The sequence below is a fragment of the Lagenorhynchus albirostris genome, chromosome 8, assembly GCF_949774975.1.
Source record: "Lagenorhynchus albirostris chromosome 8, mLagAlb1.1, whole genome shotgun sequence".
NCBI lineage: Eukaryota > Metazoa > Chordata > Mammalia > Artiodactyla > Delphinidae > Lagenorhynchus > Lagenorhynchus albirostris.
Genome location: NC_083102.1, coordinates 36,656,879 through 36,677,861, shown reverse-complemented (window position 1 = coordinate 36,677,861; position 20,983 = coordinate 36,656,879). Strand labels below are relative to the sequence as shown.

At 40.8% G+C, this 20,983-nt stretch overlaps 2 protein-coding genes across 3 annotated transcripts in view; one reads left to right on the top strand and one right to left on the bottom strand.

Moving 5' to 3' along the window:
• The window catches only part of DOCK4 (dedicator of cytokinesis 4), a 486,038-nt gene extending 477,646 nt beyond the window's left edge, over nt 1-8,392 (bottom strand). Inside the window, exon 1 of the mRNA XM_060156832.1 lies at nt 8,093-8,392. Within this exon, the coding sequence (XP_060012815.1) occupies nt 8,093-8,129 (37 nt within the window). The 5' untranslated portion in view covers nt 8,130-8,392. The remainder of the gene's footprint in view (nt 1-8,092) is intronic.
• A 285-nt stretch (nt 8,393-8,677) lies between these two features.
• ZNF277 (zinc finger protein 277) overlaps nt 8,678-20,983 on the top strand; it is a 115,987-nt gene continuing 103,681 nt past the window's right edge. Inside the window, exon 1 of one of the 2 annotated variants that reach the window (XM_060156829.1) lies at nt 8,678-8,813. In XM_060156829.1, the coding sequence (XP_060012812.1) occupies nt 8,723-8,813 (91 nt within the window). In that variant the 5' untranslated portion in view covers nt 8,678-8,722. The remainder of the gene's footprint in view (nt 8,814-20,983) is intronic. The other variant, XM_060156830.1, reaches the window with a different exon arrangement.

Here is a 20,983-nt window from a genome sequence, read left to right as displayed (position 1 = left end):
ACAAAGATGAGATGGAACGAGAAGGACCATAGAGGCCTCAGGCGGTAAAGGACACATACCAAGTTGAATGTATTGACCTGGCCTCGAAGGTGGTGACAGTGGGGAGGGGCAACGGGTCTTCCTGCCCAGGTCACTGAGGTCACTGAGGCTGCTCTGATTAATGAGGGAAAGCAGAGGGAAGCCACCAAGTGGTTTTCATAATGCAGTTCCTCCTGCCTTGGAGAAATTCCTCCTGAATTTTCGCAACAGGTTTTCTGTCAGACTTCATTTCTAATATTATCAATGTTTGCCTCTTTGCGTACGTTTATTGATCTTTCCATGGGAAGTAATGCAGGCTATATTAGGGGAAGGGAGCCTAATGTTATCTTAAGCTGGAATCCCTTACTTAAAATCACATAGTTTTCAGGAGTACAGTGGTATAACTTTAAGAATTCTAAATTTGACCTTGGGGTTCCTAAGAGTTATTACACATTTACTACACACACACACACACACACACACACACACACACACACACACACGCAGTCTGTATGCACAAATATATTGCTCTGGATATCTGAGCATTTTCCCATTTGTGGATGTGTATATACACCTATATGCTGTTTGAGGGATGTATAAATTTTGCTTATTGAAATATTATTTGTGGTTTCTGTTTTTCAACGTTCTGTTGAGGAAATCTCACAAACATGCATAATCTGGCATGAGACATTTGCTTGGGAGAGAACTGTCACGGAAATAGAAATAACTTATGCCTTAACCAGGCAATGCACTAATAGGAAGCAAGAAAAGACCATAAAATCTAGTTTCCTACCAACTCCACATGGACAGCTAATATTTCTTATTTTACAGTCCCCATACCCATATTAATAAAGTGCTTCAAGATGACTGAATTTTGAAAATTTAGGACCTGTCACTTTAAAACTTAGACAAGCTGACTACATTATCAGTCAATACAATTAATAAAGTGGATCACTTCAGTCATCACACACAAACCAAATGACTCTCTAATCATGCTCTTTAGTCTAGAACTTCTCTCCTTTGCTCCAGAGTGATATCCTATTCCTGTCTATGCAGATATCGCCATCTGAATGTTTGATGAGTATGGACAACTCTAGGCCATCACAAACTCTTAATCTTACACCATAAACCTTCCCCACCTACAAAAACATCTCTGTCGTTGAACAGCACTTATGTTTACCCAGTTGTTCAAGCTGGAAACCAGGAAGACACTAAATTGCTTCCTTTCCCTAACTCCTCACATCCAGTTACTGTTGTTTCCATCTCCTAAACATCTTAGATTATCCACATTTCACCATGCAGGATGGCTCACCGGGTTCAGGTACTTATCTCTCACCTCATCTACCACAATAATCTCTCTTAGACCATTTTTATGCCACCCCTGTCATCCAAAAGCAATAATATGTGTGAATATTGCTCATATCTCCAACCAAAAGGAATTCTTAAAAAAAGAATTTGCTGGTAATCATTATAGTCTAACAATTCTTATATGTGCATTAATTACATCTCTGTATGCTACACATTAACTACATCTTCTCTATAATGCTACACATTTTATGTAGTTTCAATCACTGTCTGTATTTCCTTTGATTTATTTTGTCACTTGACACTACATACCTGGAATGTATTTCAGAAATAGCATTATTTATGGAATTATTCCATTTCTTGACTATAAATACCCTGCTGTGCTGATAATCAGAAGTGATTAAAGTATTCCTGTATTGGAATTGATGTTGTTTCACAGACAACATGGCAAGGATCTGTGCATGAAGTGTTGTGTCCCTATTGATTTTTTTTTCATGTAAACTTTGAGGGGTGGGATTACTGACTCAAATGCCTCCTAATGACTGTCATGTTAGGCAATACAGAATAGTGGCTAAGGGAGCAGGCTCAGTCTAAAACTTTTTGGGTTCCAATCCTACTTCCACCATTTCTGTGTGACCTCAGACAAGTTACCTAACCTCTCTATGACTCAGTTTCCTGTAAAATATGAGTGATAACTGAACGTTTCCTCATGGAGCTGTCATGAGGATTAGACAGAGAACACATGACAAGCTCTCAGAACTATGCTTGGCAAATAGACAGTGCTCCACAAAGGCTATTAAATACATACATTCATTTCCAAAAGTATCACATTAATATTCAATACAACCAGCAGGGTAACGCATATCAGTTTTACTGCAACTTTGTCACCAAAAGGCATTAACACTACTTTTGGTGATTCTTATTTACTTAGTAGATATCCAGTGTATCTTAGCACACATTTTTTTTAAATGCCAGAAAGTAAAACAGTTGTTCCTTAAGTACATTTAAATTGCTTAAATAAAAATAGGCTTGAGGAACTTTACTTTATTCTTTAATATTATATATACTCTGACCAAATAAGCTTACCAGTTTAGATTTTTAAGAAAACAAGTTACATGAGCTGCCTTGTTTCTTCTACTAGTGGTCAACAATATGTAAAAGGGTAGAAAAGAATGGTGCTGGTAACCCTACAATTGGCAAACTCATTAGATCTGTTATATTTATTCTTCTGCTATAGTGGCCAGAGATCACTGTCAAAGGAAATTATATAGAAAAATCCAAAATTGGTCTTTAGGCAGTTGATCCCAGCCCTTGTCAAAAAGATCCTAGTAGAAAGACACATGTAATGTTAAAGAGACAATTTATACAATGTATCTGATGGCTTTGTATACTTCTTCCACTGTAAATGAGAAATATTATATAAAAAGACAGATTTTGACTTATATTGAAAGAAAAAAGTATGATTAAAGTTTAAGCTAAAATAAACACAAATATATATTTGTCAAAAAGCAACAACATCATGAATGAACTTAACTAGATACCCAACAAGGTCTAAGTTCCAGTCCTTCCTGTTTCACAAATGTGGTATCTAGAGCAGTGCTTTTCAAACTATGGGTCAGGACCCATTAATGAGTCATTACGTTAATGACAACTTTTTTTTTTAAGTTTATAAATAAATTTATTTTATTGAGGTATAATTGACATACATTATATTAGCTTCAGGTATTACAACATAATGATTTGATATTTGTATATATATTTTTAAATGAAAAAGAATAGAACATCAAAGAAAGTATGAGCAAATATTGTTTCACTTATATGTGTGTGGGGTGGTGTTGGTGGTGTCAGGAAATAAAATGTATTTCCTATTATGGATGACAGCTAAACAAGATTAAAAGCCACTGATCTAGAGTACAGGCATATCTCATTTTATTGTGCTTCCCACTTACTGCATTTTTTAAAATGTATTTATTTATTTATTTATTTTACAAATTGAAGGCTTGTAGCCATCCTGCAATGATGGTTTGCATTTTTTTTTTAGCAATAAGGTATTTTTAAATTAAGGTATGTACATTGTTTTTTAAACATAACGCTATTGCATTCTCAATAGACTACAGTATAGTGTAAACATAACTTCTATATGCACTAGGAAACCAAAAAATTTGTGTGACTTGCTTTATGTGATAATTCGCTTTATTGTAATGGTCTGGAACCGAATGCACAACATCTCCAAGGTATGCCTGTAAGTCACTTAACTTCTGTGAAGTTGTTTCCTCATGTCTTAAATGGAAGTTATCATTCTACTTCAGAGAGCAGACCCAAATGAAATAATTTCACAACATTTTTTTACCTATAAAACATTGTATTAGTATGGTAAGGTTATAGCATCTTGGTTGGGTTTCCTTAGAGTTTAACGTTTCTCTGTTATATATGCTAACAGCATAAAGTCACTATGCTAGAAATTTGGACATACTGTAGGAAATTCTGAAAATGTAGTCTCCTAAGAAATGGAGCTAGAGACAGGAAAGCCTTAAGTTTCTTGAAATTTTTATTAACTCCTTTGTAGTACTTACCATACAGCCTCTGGGGAAAAAACAAGACTAAAGAAGAAAGGCAGCATCTTTGTGTTACTGTGGGGCCTCATGAAAGAATCATCACTTAGGAGAATGACCAAAAGGGGGAAACGTTTATAGGCTATTCCCACAGGAGGCCAGATCAAGAACGTCAGCTGCCATCCCACTGTCTGCACAGCCCTTCAATGGTACTTTACTTGTAGGTATAAATCACTCCTCTTTGCTTCTCACTGAAAGTTTAGAATCCTGTGCCAGGCTCTAAATGCCACCAACAATTCCAGGCAGCACATCTTTATCTAGCTACACATGTTATCTGCACACATCACAGTACCACAAATAGGAAACATTTTAAGGCTGCTAGCTAACAAACTGAAAACAGCTAAGAGGAAAGGTACACTCCCTCATAACTCTCCCACACAGGCTACCATTAAAGCACGCTTCTGAAGGAAAAGACATTCTAAAGATCCTGTGTAAATAAGAGACGGTACCTCTCCCCCTAAAAATAGAAGGGGCTTAAAAAAGGAACAGAATTCCTACTTGGATGAGTTCAAAAAGCACTTCAGGATAAATGGAGGACAGGAATGTTTGTGGGTACTCAGTGATACTGGTACTATAATAATTCATTTTTTAAATGACATCCATGACCTTCAGATCAGCTTGTTCTGAGTTTTGTTTCTTGTAAGCCTCATGGATTTTTTGCAGTGATCAATCCAGCCCATATTCCCCCTCTAAGCTTAACTGGATTCACACATGTAAAACAACTGGCTGGATGTAGAGGAGCAGTTTGCAGCTCAGTAAGGCTATTGGCTCACCTGGGGATGCTGCATGAATGCCTGCTGAGCAAATGAATGTAGAAACAGATCTGCAATGGTCCTAACTTTCTCTGTGACTAATTCCCACCACTTTAAGGGAGGGGACAGGGGGTATGACAGATGAGGACAGGCAGAAGGCAGACAGTGGGCGTGAGGTAAGTTGTGAAGAGGTGAACAAGAATGCTTTAGTCATTGCCCACGGAGTTCCTGCTAGACAATCAAACAGACTGAAAAAGCAAGCAACCATCACCTTGGTTCTGGCAGCTTGCCAGGTAGTTTGCTTACCTGTGGTCTTAGTTGAAAACCATGTGGGATGTGTCACAGCAAAAGTGTCTTTCTCATAACAATCTTGACACAATAGAAATGTCTGTCTTACCAAAGGACACACTTGTTTGGAAGAGCTCTACAGAATCAGTACTGGGAAGGATCTTGGATATCATTTGACCATGATGTTGAGACCCTAAAAAGTTAAGCGACTTACCTAAGGTCACACAGCTGGCAGCATTGTCTAGACTAAGACCAAAAGCTATACAGAATCTCCCAAGATAAAATATGCCTATCATTGTGCCTACTAACATGTTTTTAAAGAGACAAGGTTCCCTATCACTCAGGACTCTAGCTTTATCACTATACCTGTCTAATTCCTTAGAACACTTAGGTATATGACTATGTACACATTGTTTTAAGACTATTCATCAGTTAAATGGAGGAGATAGTGCCCACACATCAGGTTTGAAAAGGAATTTCTATCTCTGGTACACCTTACTACAGGTATGAAATTTAAGTCATTTTATCCATGTTTACAATGTGTTGCTTGAAACTGAAACACTAATATATAAAGACACATAATTATCTCATACATAATTGATGGTAGATAAGAAGTATATTAGAAATATACAATTTGCATGGAAACTTCAGGCACTCAAAGTCACAAAGACCAATTTATTTCAAAGAATGAGGAAAGTGAATTACTACTACACCTGATATCAACCAAACATTTGTGCCCATAAAACATCTTTTCCTTAGTATTTATAAAAAACTAGACAAGAAAAGCACATACACTAACCAAGTTTATAAAAATAAATAAATCAATAACAACTTGCAGCATAGGCAGCTACAAATAGTGCTCTCCGTGGTGAGAAATAAAGTACACACATAAGAATCCTAGCAAAATTTTCACCCCACACACACACACACACACACACCTAACAGATGGATTCTAAAAAACAGCTAAGCATTTCATAAGCCAAATGCTCAAAAATTAATAATAAAAGATGGTTAACATTCCATGTTATGTGTGATATTGTATAAATGAGCACAACAGACAACCCCCACCCCACCGCTTTCGCCGCTCATCTCACTCAACCTTTTTCCAAATGTGTGCTCATCCTTCCGCCTCCCCTACTCTGCAACCAAATCACAGCCACCCAAAGGCGAGGTGTCTGCTGCAGCCCAAAACACTTGAGTGATAACATCCAGTTTACCATTCCAGGAAATCCCAGAGTATGTTTTAATCCTCTGCCCACAGCTTGCAAAGAAAGGTGAGAGAAGAACTAATCGATACCAGCACCCCAGCTGTGACCTGGCGCATAAAGAAATCAAGAAAGTAAATCCCATCCATAATCTGTATAATTTAACACTTGGAAGAAAGCAACATCTGGGATCAACTCCAAGCGGGACTGTGTTGCTGGACGTGTCTGTGCTTCCTGCACTGAGTGATAACCCGGTGACAAGGGAGCACTCCAGGTCCTCACCAGTTCAGCAAAGGCAATGTATTTTCCTAGCCAGGGGTAATCTACTCCAAAAAAGGGGTGAGTGAAGGGAAGGAAACATCTACTCCTTGCCAGTAGAGTGCCTGGCAAAGGCTCCCCTTACACTTCAAAGAGAGGGAAAGGTGGAACCCCTCCCCAAAGGTGGGTCCTGGACAAACTATTGTCTTGCTAGCCAGTCAAAATCCAGAATGAAAGCTAATGTAATATACAGGAATGACTTTGTTTAAACCTTTCAGGGGACTCCAAAGTCCTATCCCCAGGCGAAGTTGGAAAAAAAAAAAAATTCCCTGTAACTATGACTCCCTGGAAAGGCTTTCCAGATTTTTTAAATTACAGGAAAATGAAAAAATAATTACAGGAAAATGAATTTAGAACATAAGCAGATACCTACACATCATCTAAATCACTAGATCTATACCCAATTTAAAAAAAAAAAAAGTACACCAATCAGCAGGACGGGGCATTATAGGAAATAGAGATTGTTAGTAAAATCCATAATGCTTTCTCTCTGTTAAACCTTCTGAGAGGTTATAATTGCATTTGGCTGCTGCAGGCTTGTCAGAGAGCCTGGCTTAATAGTCGCAACCTAAAAGGAGTAACTGCCAAGGGGCGACTCAGCTGAAATCAAACAACAAAAACGGGAACTGTAATCGGCCTGAAATGGAAGGAGGGAAAGGAAGGGAGACTCCTGTATTCATCAGTCAACATTAATGTCCTTTGTTGTTCACCTTTGCACAGAAGAGCGAGCGCTACCCTGCTCCTTTTCCTCCGAACACCAGTGTCTGGGTACTCCTTTCCTAAGAGCTGTCTCCTTGCCTCGAAGACCCAAGCTTTCCGATTCCCTCTCCCCATTAACACTCCACAGCTGTCCTCCACCACCCCACCCCCCAACCGGGCTCACCCCGGGCAGAGAGGGTGGTCAGAAGTAAAAACATTGCTGAAATACCCGTTCCCCTCCAAAGACCAAAGAGCAGAGCTGCGCAGATGTTGAAATTGACCAATTTCCCCCCGCCCCTCAACACACTCGGTAACCCGGGATGGAAGGGAGGAGGGAGGCTCGGGCCGGACTCTGTCAGAGCGGCTCTTTTGAGGACGGTGCCACATTCCGCTCTCCGGGAATGTTGAAGGGAGGCAGAGGGAAGGTTTTGCGCCTCCCTTCTGTTTTGGGGATGTTCTCTCTACGCGACTGTTGTTGCCTCCCTTTCCACCCTGGGAAATCGTCACAGCCCTTGCAGTCTTTGGGGAAAAAGGAGAAGGAGGGAGCGGAATGCCGTTCGCCCTCCTCTTCCAACTTGACATACACACGCCCCGTCGCCACTCCAAACTCCGCAGGCAGAGCCCGCAGCAGGCGGACTGGCGGCGCGCTCCCCTCAGCCGTCCGAGCGCTCCCTCCGGGAGCCGGTGCCTGGAGAGCCCATCCGGCGTTAAAGCGCGAGACCCCGGCGCGCACCCCTCTGCCCGGAGCTGGCTGGGCAAAGCCCCGAACCCGCAGCGCGATGCTAGGATTAGGCATTTCCAGCCGGGTGGAGAGAGAGGGGCGCGGGGGCAAGGACGCGAAATACGCACACGCTCCGGCCAGAGCGGAATAAAAGTTCGCCCAGCTGAGACTCACCCACGCCGTATTTCTCGTGCTCCGTAGGTATCCACATGGCTAGAGAGGGGTCCGAGGTCTTCGCGCTTTGGAATCCCCGCGCCCCTTCTTCCGACTCACAACAATGCACAGCTCCCGAGTAGCGGCTGCAGCGCTGGAGCCCGGCGGCTCCGCGCGGGCTGCAGGCGCTGGGCAAGGTCTGCGCTGGAGGCTCCCGAGCCCGGCGTTGACACCGCGCGGCCGAGGCTGCGCCACCCGCCGCTCTCCCGGCGGTAGCTATTCACACTCCTCCGACGCGCTCCCGGGAACCCGGAGGCGCAGTCATTGTTCTGATTCACTGAACTAAGCGAACACGCCGGGGCACTCTCGGGCGCACCCCCTCCCGCCAGCGCCTCTTCCAGCCCTCCCTGCCTAGCGCCCCCGCAGCACCCTGGGAATTGTAGTTCTGGGCCACTCCATCCCGAAGGAGGAGGGGAATTAGCGGCTGGGGGCGGGGATACGCTCCGCTCGCCATGTCCTATTGGCCCAGATAGTGACGGCGCGGCGTGGGAGTGGAGGAGACGCCGCGTCGATGGGGAGTTCATTTCCAATCGCGTTTCCATTGGTTCTGCGCCTCTCCGCAGCCCTCCCTTTTTTTTCCTCAGCCGTGTAATGGCTGCTCCCAAGACACAGGGGGCTGCTATCCAAGGAGAGGAGGACGGTGATGGCAACCGTGGCGGAACTGGGGGTGTCAGTTATGAGGGTGAGTACGGTGCCTCTGAGGTGTCTTCCTTTCGCTCCGACCTGGACTGCTGCTGACTGCTGGGCGGACCCTAGCTCTAAGGCCACCTGAGCACGAGGGAACCTCCCGTTGGCCCAGCGGGATGGCGTGGGGTCGGAGGAGGCTAGTTGTTGGGGGCTGTCTGGGAGAGAAGAGAAAATGGGATGCCATAGCCTCCGCAGCCGGGGAAGTTCCCTGGGCGTCTGTCCCACATTTGGAGCTCCCACCTTTGCGCTCGCTGCTGAGTGGGCGTGGGTCATGTCACGTTCGTGCGTGGGTTATTGTAACTCTGGGATTATCCGCTCTCTTTTCTCGCCAGTACCCTACCCCTGCCTTGGTTTGCTTGGTTTGGCCTCGGGAGATAGGTTTTATTTTGATTCGGGTGGATTTCCAGTTGCAGACTGGTTGGTCGCTGCTATCCACTCTACAGATTTTCTCAACTGCTGGCTAGAGTAGCCTCTGAAGGGAAAGTGTGTGTGGCTCTCACAGTTTACCCCCTCGCTCTTTGACTGTCCCGGGCGTTCTCCAGGATTGAATGTGGAGCCTGGGAGATCTTCCAGACTGGGTCCTTAGAATGAGAGGAAGGGAAGTGGTAATTTGCAGTCATGGTTCCAGAGAAAATCATCACAGCTACTTCGGCTTCACTTGACTTTCAAGTTGTCTTCTGATCCAATATAGAGAGCAAAAATCACACTTTGAAAGCTGCAGGGGGATTTCCTTTAGAATTCCTAGTCCCATTCTTTTACCTTTAGTCTGTCTATCCCCATCCCACTCTCTTCTTTTTTGATTTGTTCATGTAACACAGCTACTTGTCTTTTTCTAATGGACATGGTTTGGGGCTTAAATTTGGTTCTCCGTCCTTGTTGGGTTTTATAAAAATATCTTTCTTTGTTTTTGTTTTCATGGTTAAATTGACATTTAGTCTTAAGTTTTTGTCTTAGCACAGAGATTTCTTCCCACTTCTTATCAATGGAACCCCTAGCTTTGAAATTATTTCAGTACCTCTACCAAAGAAATCTTTGGCTAAGCTCCATACTTAAATATTGTGTTATATTCACACCTTAAACAGTTCATTTTGGGGTTGGCCATATAGTCAACTCTTATCTTGTAGTAACATGCTAAAGGTTTTCCATATTCTCAAAGTACCAGAGGGCTACCAGTTTTACATTTGAAGGTGAAATCTTTGGTGAATTTATCTCACAGATTAACTCATAAAAAAGAAAATTGGGTATGCCTTTCAAAAACATTGTATAACTTTTAAATATCATTAGTTACTTTAAAATTATAAAACTTTTCATCATAATCAGTTCAAACCATTCGGAGATGTGTAAGGTAAAAAACTGAAAGTTCCTGCACCACACTCAGTCCCACTCCCAAAGTAACAGCTCTTGGGGGTTTGGTGTGTGCTTTTTCTAATAAATTTTATATATGACACACATCTGTATGGTTTTGATTTTTTTTTAATAAAAAGTGATCATTCTATGTAAGCTTAAAGATCTGCCACCGTCTTTCTCCCAGTGTTCTACTATAGACAGCCTTCCCTATCAGTATATTTGTTAATTCTTTTTAAGGACTGTGCCCATAGTGTTCCATAATATGGACGTCCCATACTTTAACCATTCCTCTGTTAATGAACATGTAGGGTAGCTTTAGTTTTTCAGTGATGTAGTGAACAGCTTTATATACATATCCTTGTCCACCGGGTGTGTATTTCTTGAGGAATTTGGTCAAAGGTGACACATGTTTAAAATTGTGATGTAAGATTTTCCTCTGAACGAGTGTGTGTAGACATTCCTACCAGTAATAATATGAGTGTCCTTCTCTCCATATCATTACCAAACTGTGATGACCAGTATTAATTCAGGATCAGTGTTTAGATGACCATTAGATTGAATTAACTGATAGAAAGCATAATTTTAGGTTGCAGTTTGTTGTCAACAGAAGTATTGAGCAGTGAATTTGCTGTATCTGTAACAAAAATTTCCTCACTCTGGTTCAGAACTGCCCATCAGTGATTAGTGAGAATCAGTATTCTCAGTAATTGGTAGCAATCAATGGGAGAGCTTAATGGCTGATTTTTATGTCATTCTTACAAGGTAAAGTTGTCATTAAAAATTCCCTTATTACATGTATACACTAATAAGTATAAAATGGATAACTAATAGGAACCTGCTATATAAAAAAATAAATTAAATTTTAAAATTAAAAAAAATTCCCTTAATAACCTATGTATCATTCTGTGACTTTATCCACATTCTTTTCAAAGCCTGCAAAGTGTGATACAAATTTTGGGTGGAAATAATGATGTTAAAAGTATGCATATTCATATTTTTTGTTAAGCAGCCACTTCAGCTATCGAGTATGTCTTTCCCTGTAAAATCATTAATTTCTTGAAAACTGCCTCTTTTAAGAGGTTTCCCTCTAATTCTAATTAAAATGTCAATCTGTGTGTTCAATATTCTGGGACAGAAGGGACTAGGGAGTCTTTTTATAGAAATCTGTGCAATTCTACAAGATTTCTGGTAGAATGAGTCACTGGGCAGTATGCAGGCAGGTACACCTTCCCTGAGGTCTGTGTGCCAGACATCCTGAGGCTCCATCTCTCAGGGAAGCCCTTGCTTTCCAAACATGTGAACGGTAACTAGGATTTCATATTGTCCCCTAAAATTAAGAACATGTAATAGACTCAACATTTCTCACATTTGGGGATGTTACTGGGGACATTTTTCTGATGGCAGTGATTTCGTCTGACAGTGTTAACCTGTGCTTCCATATTGTAGTATTCTGGCAGAGTCTACTTTTTTCCCTACAAATGCATGTCCACTAGATGATGATCATGGTAATGCCTCTTTGGATTTATAAAGCTTTTCGTCTGGAGACCTTATTAATTCATTTGTGATGTCTCTAGAAGAAATGGGGATAGCAGGTGGCGTCAACTCCTCATTCTTGTATTTCCTATTTTAATAAATGGCGTCAAGCCTTTTATAGAAACCGAGGAAGCACCCTTGATTCCTATCTTGCCCTCAGGTCCTGAATTTGATCAGTTACCACACCTTATTTTCCTGTGCCTGAAAGAATCTTTTGAATCTGTTCTTTCTCTCCATCTCTTCAAGTAGCCACTATTCTGTTTCTAACCCTCACTGTTGCTGCTGAATTACCTGTGTCCCCACGCTCCAGACTGTACTCTTGGGGACCAAAACCGTGTCGTTTGTTTTTGCCTGCTTGACCCTGTTCTTGGCACCTCGTCAGTGTTTAATAAATGTTTGACCAGAACTGAATTCTAGCCTGGATGATTGCAAAACCTTCCTATTGATCTCACTGACTTTTTTTTTTTTTTTGGCGGCACTGGGTCTTCTTTGCTGCGCGTGGGCTTTTCTCTAGTTGCGGCGACAGGGAGCCACTCTTCGTTGTGGTGCATGGGCCTCTCATTGCCGTGGCTTCTCACTGCGGAGCAGGGTCTCTAGGCACGCAGGCCTCAGTAATTGTGGCTCACGGGCTCTAGAGCGCAGGCTCAGCAGCCGTGGCACAGGGGCTTAGTTGCTCTGCCGCATGTGGGATCCTCCCAGACCAGGGCTCCAACCCGTGTCCCGTGCATTGGCAGGCGAACTCTTAACCTCTGCACCACCAGGGAAACCCTGATCTCACTGACTCTTGATTTTCCCTTTCTTAATCCACCTTCCCAAACTCAAATGTATTCATGGATCTTCACTTCAAATCTTCGGTGTAACTCTAACATGTTACATTTAGGTTCCAATCTACTTTTCCAGCCTCATGTTCAGTCACCCTGCTTTACTCCCAAATCTCCATTATCACACTTACACCATATCACACTGTAGTTATTTGTTGGCAGTTTTGTCTGCACCAGTAGACTGAACTTCTTGAGGGCGAGAGTTGTCTTATTTTAGTTTTGTACATCCAGTGCCTATCAGAACTGTGTGTAGTAAACACTCTATAACAATTTAATGGTTAGAATCTTTGAAATTTATCCAAAGTACTTGAATGACTGCTATTTTTAAACAGAGGAATTGAAGTAGAATAAAAAACTGAGTAGATGTTGTGTGCTTGTGAAAGTTATGCATACCAACGTGTACTTGTGAAAGTTATGCATACCAACTGGAAAATTCAGAATGTCATCATGAAGTATCAACTTTGTCAGAGATAATCATAGTTAGCATTTAAGCATAGTTTTTCAGTCTTTTTTTAAGTGAAGTGTTAGTGTTTAGATAATGATTAAATGTTTAAGAGAATACTTCAAATCTGTCCTTTATAACCTTGAACCCATAACTGAGTAAACTGCTACAGAGACCTTGAAATCTGTCTTCCATCATCTGTGTGGCTCTTATCTAGTTTTCCACAGGTTGTCATCTTACTTCCAGCATTAAGGCTTAAGTCCAGCCTTGTATATTTGGCATGACAGTGGAAAGAGGACTAGACCCTATCTTGGAAAAACTGTATTTAAATTTCAATTCTGATTTTTAGTAGCTGTATAATGTAGATTTATTACATATCTGCTACATTTATGAAAATATAGCTATAATATCTACCTTGCAGAGTTACTATGATTATTGCATTGAATTATACATTTAGGAAAGCCCAACATATTTCCTTTTATAAAGCCCAACATATTTCCTATTGCATTGAATTATACATTTAGGAAAGCCCAACATATTTCCTTTTATAAAGTTGGAACTCAGTAAATATCAGTTGCATTCAATATAAGGATATGCCTAATTGAACTGTAAAACTGCCTGCTCTGATTAACTTAGAAGCTATCTAAATTGCGGTGTAACCAAGGGGAAGCTTAAGAATGTGGTGGTGATAACTGCTTAGGCTGCCCTTGCATTCCTAGGGGTTGTCAGGGTGTCTGTTGGTGCTCTGTACTGGTATTGCAACTATGTGCTCTGAAGGCCTTTTATATTATCTTCTATACCCTTTCTCACCCGTGCCAAGAACTGCCCTCTCATACCCAGCTCCCAGCTCTTCACACATATACCCACATTCAGAGTCAGCAAGAAGCTTAGATAATCTTACATACTCAGATGGCCTTGCAAGGTACAGGCCAGAGGGTGTCAAGGAAGAAAAAGAATTATAGATACTAGGTTTGGTGTAAGGTTCTGAAGGGGCCTACTTCAGAACACCCTTTTGTTTTCCTTTAAAACATACATGGGACCCAGCTTGCAGGATATTAAGAGAAGATATTATAAAAGAGGTATTATAACAATGATGATACTGATGGTAGCTAACATTTGTAGAGCAGTAACTGTGCCAAGTACTGTTTCAAATGCTTTTAGAGATCATTCTGTCTTAACATCCCTGAGATAGATACTCATATTATCCCCTTTTTATTTAATACAAATGAGAAAACTGGTGCAAAGAGCAACTTGCACAAGGCCACACAGTAACTGAAAGAGAACTTTTAACCCAATTACGACTATAAAGATGTCACATAGTAACTAAATTCCATTGGATGAGGTCTGAAACATACTTTCCTTAAACATAACTTTGTTCTAAAGTTGATGTTACTATAGAAAGACAATATGGTATGAAAAAAGAGGTCAGGACAACTTAGGATCACATCCTGGTTACTCACCAGCCACAGGCAAGTTAAGCAACCTCTGAACCTTAGTTTCTCATCTGTGAAATGGGTAATAATCATGTGTGTCTTGCTGGAATGTTGAATTGAGTAGTGGGATCATAATTATAGTACCTAGTCTTCAATAAAGGGTGACTTTTACTTCAGTCATAGGTTTAGGGACATCTTTGGCATGTGTGCCAGAGGTGATACAGGCGATGGTTTTGAGTGCCACAATCTTAACGTGTCTTTTCCATTTTAGGACCAGGTTTCCGGTACAGGATTTGGTAGGTACTTGTAGTATCAGACACTGAGTTTACATACACTTCTAATTGTATTGACATAGATCTTGCGTTCATGCAGAAGAATAGCACTGTCCTCCACAGCACGTTCTCATACACGTCCCATCTTGAAAAACTGAAGATGATATTGACCAGATTGATGTAATAAAAATCATACTTTCTTCTAAATGTAAATCCATGAGTATATAGAACTAAGAAGTACACCTAAACTGCCCTTCCAGTGATTGAATTTTTAAATACTTCTATTAGTTGTTCATGGAAAACTTTACCATAGAGTTAGGATTCCGTTTTGCTGTGATTTATTTAATAAACTTATGAGACTGAATGGATTGGCATTTCACTGACAGTTCCTTGAAGAACTGCCATCTCTTGCTGAAATAAGTGTGTTCTACTGACTTCATTGACCCAAAGGTGAGCAGGACAGTGAGTGGTGATGGATTTGACTGATCAGTCTTCTGCCTTTCTTTACATCTCAACCAATGGTCTTTGTGACCAGTGTCGTTATTTGTAAGGTAGCCAACTGGGACTGGGTGTTGTCTTTAGCTCTGGGCCTCAAGTAGTTTCTGGAATTAAACAGGACTTAAACCTTTGCTCGATTGTGGGGGTGGAGGGAGGTTGGGAGGGGTGTTCAACAAAAAGTGGTAGAATATTTTAAGTGACATAAGCTGATGTGGGATACTTTGGGGCTTTCTTTATGTGTAATATATTTAAATTCATCAATACATTGAGTAAAAATGTATGGAAGGAAAACCTGGATTAAGAGTCAGAAATCTGGGTTCTTAGTCTGCTGCTTTGTGGCAGTGTGAATTTCGGGAAAATCCTTTAACCCCGCTGAGCCTCAGTCTCATAAAAATGCTGCAGGTAAGTACCTTGCTGATATTACTGGGAGGTTGAGTGAGACACTGTATATGAAAGCACTCTGTAAACTTTGATACACTATGAAAATGTAGGGATGAATGATGCTGATGAAGGTCTGTCACAAGAGGCAGTGGTGATTCTTTGGAATTGGACAAACTGGATTCCAGAGTAGCTGTCGGTTAAAACCTGTGTAACCTTGAGCAAGTCAGGTGACCTCACTATTATTATCATCACAACTGCTGCTACTACTACAATAATCTGGAGATATGACTTTAAAATGATTGCAGACTAATTAACATTAGAGTTTGAATCAAGACATATCCCTGATTTTATAATATACCCTTTGAGGACAGGGACTGTCACATATAGCTTTGGATCACCTCATCTTCTGGGACAGTGCCATGCTGTGTTGGCATTTGGTGTTGGTTGAGTGGTGACTGTGGATGGGCTCCGTGTTGGGTGCTGTATGGGGCACAAATGAAGAAGAACCCCTGGCCTTATCCTTGGGGACTTTTCAGTGTAATTGGTGGGGCTCCACATTCATATTTTACCAGAGCTAACTGGAGAGTCCTTTCTGTTTCCATACTACACTCTGGGAAGAACTGGATACATTTGAATCTGCAATTTGTATTCATTGACTGAGGAGCTGAGCAGAGTAAAGCTTTTAAATGTGGTTATTTTTAAAAGAAAGGAAATGCATGCTCATCTCCTGGTTTCCCTAACACTGTCCTTATTTTGTGTTTTTTCTAAACTGAAAGATGATTACAGAGTAATTACAAGTAATTACAGAGCCCCTGCCTTTAACAATTTTTTTTTAGTGTTTTTATTCAAAAACTTAAGATTTGTTTCTTAAGAGAAAGACTTCGGAATTGTCATTGTGGTTATTGATTTAACACAATCTTTCTGTTATGTAACAGGCTGCTATTCACCAGTAATAGCCAATTAGAAAGGAAAATATCTTGTACCACAAATCGTAATTACCATTTTAAAGCAATTAATAGCAGGAACTGTTGCTGAACAGTAACATAACATCAATCAGGCTGTCTTTGCTAAAGCACCATACAACTAATTTCCACAAATGGAGGAGGGGAGAGGAAGTTCAGTGAAAAGGAGTCTGAAAGCTTATTGGACTTGCTTACAAACTAGTTGATGGATGGCTTTTGAAAGCTTTATAAATATGCACCCACATGAAGGAAAGTAATGCTGATAATCTACAGGGACTTTGAGTTATTTTTCCAACATCAGTGATCATAGACTATATTGTTTAGTGGAAAACCCACTGGACAAGGAGTTAAAAGACCTGGATTTTAATCCCACTTCTGCTTCTGACTGGCTGTGTGATTTTAGAGAAGTTATTTGCACTTGTATTTAAAATTTCCTGGTTTGTAAATGAGAGAATTCTTTATATTAGCATCCTTTCAACTGATATTCCAAACATCAATAAAAGAGAGAGAAGGTAGACTTACAGCTAGGGAGCCCAATTATACATATCCTAGAGTCTGTGTAGAAAGAAAGAATATATATCTGGATTTTTCCCTTAAGAATTAGTTACACATTAGTTGCACATGTGAATGTCACTAATCAGGTGTATCAAGTTAGAAAATTGGTGGAGAACCACTGGCAATAGATAACTTCTAGGGTCTCTTAATCCAAAAGATTATGGATAGATCATTATGATGCATCCCATCTTCCCCATCTCCTCTCCTTTCCATGTTTTAATAAAGGATGCAAATCTGAAAGAACTTTGATAGAACTGAGAATTAGTTCATTCAGAAAATTTTATTAAGCATCTGCTGTGTGCAAGCCTCTATATTTTAGATGCTATAAAATACAAAGATGAAAATAAGATAGGTCTTGCCATCCAGGATCTTATGGCCTAATAGGAAGATAATAAGTGCATAAATAACAGTATTACAAAGTAGAAAGTGTAAGGATCATCAGAGTGATCAAGATGGAGTTGAGCAAGAAAGAGATTGTGCGCAACAGGTGGTACTAGGTCTTGAAGTTGAATAGGATTTGGACATGCTGAAATAAGGAAAAGCGTTATAGACCTAGGCAAAGGGAGGGAACAATAGAAAAACTAAGGGCATCTACAGCAGGTAACAAGTCAAATTCATTTTGCCTGGAGAAAATGTTAGGTAAATGGAAGCAATGAAAAGTTTGGACGGTTTGAAGCTAGATCATATAGCCTCAGACGTTAGACCCTGACTCTGCAGACTTGAGGAAAGGGAATGACAAGATCAATGTTTAATCAGGTAACAATGTCCTGAAGAGGGAAAGTTGAGTCAGGAGGCAGGGGTATTTGCCAAAGAAAAAGATAATGAAGACTCATACTAGACTTTAATAATATGCCCTTGTTAATGAAGTCAGGTGATTAATCAGTCCTGTAAGGAAATTCCTGAGATTAGAGAAATATGCCAGGACAGAACAGGTTGTATATAAAGATTCTTTCTTTGATAGGTTGGGGTCTGCTTGGGCTCTGTCATAAGGAAGGCCCAGGGAGTACAGGCAGAGAACACCATATAGATGACAAAACAGGCAGCAGGGTACAGACAGGTGGAGAGATCTGGGAGCAGATAGTATTAAAGAAAACCAGAGCTGGACAGTAGTTAAAGTGGTAAAGAACAGAGTTTATTCATCAACAATTGCAATAGAAGGGAAGAGGCCTCTGTATAGAATTGGGCTCAATTCCAGATTCAAGGAAAGGTGGAGATTTTTAGACAAGGAGCAGGTGGGGGAGGTTGGGTGATGGAAAATTACTAATACGAAACATCAGGGGGATTCTGGTCTAACGGAGCAAAGGGTTCATGTGCCTGTGGTGCAGAAAGCCAAACTCTGACAGTGGGAGTTTGCAGCAAAGTCAGGATTTATTGCAGGACGCCAAGCAAGGGAGTGGGAGACAAGCCTTAATCCACTCCAATTTGGTCTTTGAGTTAGGGCGTTTTATTTAAAAGGAAAGAACAAAGAAGCTGGGGGTAATCATCATCTTGTGACATTTCTTTTTTTTTTTTTTTTTTTTGCGGTACTCGGGCCTCTCACTGTTGTGGCCTCTCCCGTTGGGGAGCACAGTCTCCAGACGCGCAGGCTTAGCGGCCATGGCTCACGGACCCAGCTGCTCCGCAGCATGTGGGATCTTCCTGGACCGGGGCACGAACCCGTGTCCCCTGCATCGGCAGGCAGACTCTCAACCACTGTGCCACCAGGGAAGCCCTCTGTGACATTTCTTAATCGTCATTTTGGGAGTTAGGATGTCTGGTTTACAATTCTCTGGCCATGTGGTCCATGGCTTGGGGGTCTATTAGCTCATGCCCTGGAGAAATAACCTGAGTTTGTACATTAATGATGATATCAGCGACAGCAGTTTTAGTCATCTGATTCTGGTTGATTAGTGTTCAGTTAGCACAGGATTGAGGTCAGAGGGGGACAAGAAAGGGAATAAAGTTTCAGAGAGAGAGGTTAATTATAAGCTCAGCAGGGCAACTCCATTTTAGGGGGACACGGTTTCACTGTCTAAATAGACTCAACAAGGTTCTTGCTGCAGGCCGGCCCAAGTAATATCACCTGGAGGATAGTAGAGGCAGAAGAGCCCCATCAGAGATGGAGAGTGGGGGATTCTCTCCAAACTGATTTAGCAGGATTCTTGCTAAAACCTGGCTATGCAGGTCTAGCATGACCTGATCCAGAAAAGGGTTCAGAGGATCCCGACTAAAGTTTGGTCAAGGAGAGCGCCTTTGTCATTAGCAGGAACACAACCACAGTAAACTGGACTTTAGAGACAGGATTCAAGTCAGTTCAGAAGCCTTAGAGAAACAAGTTTAGAGGAACATGGATTCTGGGTGAGGCATGGATTCTGGTTTATGGTATCAGGGCAGCAGGTTGAAGACTCATTTACTAGAAAAGGTATACAAGTTGAGGCTTGGTTCCAATAAATTAGTCACATGCCCCGTGACCAGCATCCCAGACCCAGATGGAGATGAAGCCAAGAAGACTGGGTTGGTATAGAGCCACTGGCTTGAGGTGGTCCCCTGCTGGAGCAGAGCCAAACTGCTGGTGAGCTTAGAGATCCCTGCGAATGCTGATTGGCAGTGTTAGCAGGGGCCTAGCTGCAGGCAACTCATTACAGTTGCCCATATGGCCACTGAACTCCTAACCCTGTGCTCATTAATCCTGAATAATCAGCCAGTTGTAATATAATTCTCAAGTATAGGGTGATAACACCCTTTCTTTTTCATGACCCCTAGACTACATGGGTATTTGATACCACAGAGAAAGATTCCTGTTCTTGATCTTTTTCCTTTTGAAACATCTTAGAGTTTATTGACAAAAGAGATTAAAGTATGTTAACTATTTCCCCCATTTGTAAGGTATGTTTAAGTATCAGTTGTTGTAGTTGTTTCCATAAATAGAGCACAATTCTGTTTTCCTTTCATTACATGAGTCCCAGAGTACATCCAACCATGTAGATTTACATGTTCTTAGAGTCTAAATGAATTTAAAATGAATAAAACCTTTAAGTAATGAACTGAAAAGAAATTCATTTCTTTGATATCATACTTTTGAGATACATTCATAGAAAATTGTGTTCTTGTTTTTGTTCATCTATGTGATGGAAGTAGGTAGGGCTAATGTAAATTTAATATCTATTTATGTTTTTAGGGACAATATTTCAGGACTCCATAGAATTCTACGACAGAAAAAGTATTAATACCGTTTTACACAAAGAAATTTTCATGTGCAAATACTGAGGTAAATAAAGCTACGTAGCATTCTTCAGGACTTTTTAGTATGCAAATTTTTATGACCATCCAAGAGATAAATATTACATCGCAGTTTCCCAAATATTTAACTACACTACCTTTTTCTCAAATAACACCTATTAACATTTAATGGGATGCTAGTGTTCTGTGGAATTTGATTTGGCAAATGCTAATCAGGGTCATCTTCCCTTAAACAGATCATATTTATTAAGAACTTAGACACACCCAACAGTTCCATCTGTAAACATCTTCAAGAAGAGATCATTCACCCTGTATCTATAATAATAACCATTGTCATTCATTTTATAGCTTTCCTGTTTTACTGCCAGCCCTTAGTGGGGAAAGAATGTAGGAGTATTAAGCCCAAGGTAAACACAACAAACATAACTATTTGTTCTGTCTCAGAGAGATGTGACATCCCTCCTCTAAGTAGCATTTTTCCCCCTTTCAAAAGCTAGAATTTTTTTGAAAATGTTCAGGATAGCCTTGAAATAAATATTTGTATAAATAAAACCTACCACTTCAGCACAGTATGAGGACTCTTCAAATTGTCTTTTGTTTATTTTAGTGTCTCTTCCTTAGCACATTAGAATTAAGATTTGAATATTGAACGATAATAAAAGGAAATTGTTCCCAAGTAACCAATTTCTGATCTGCTGTTCC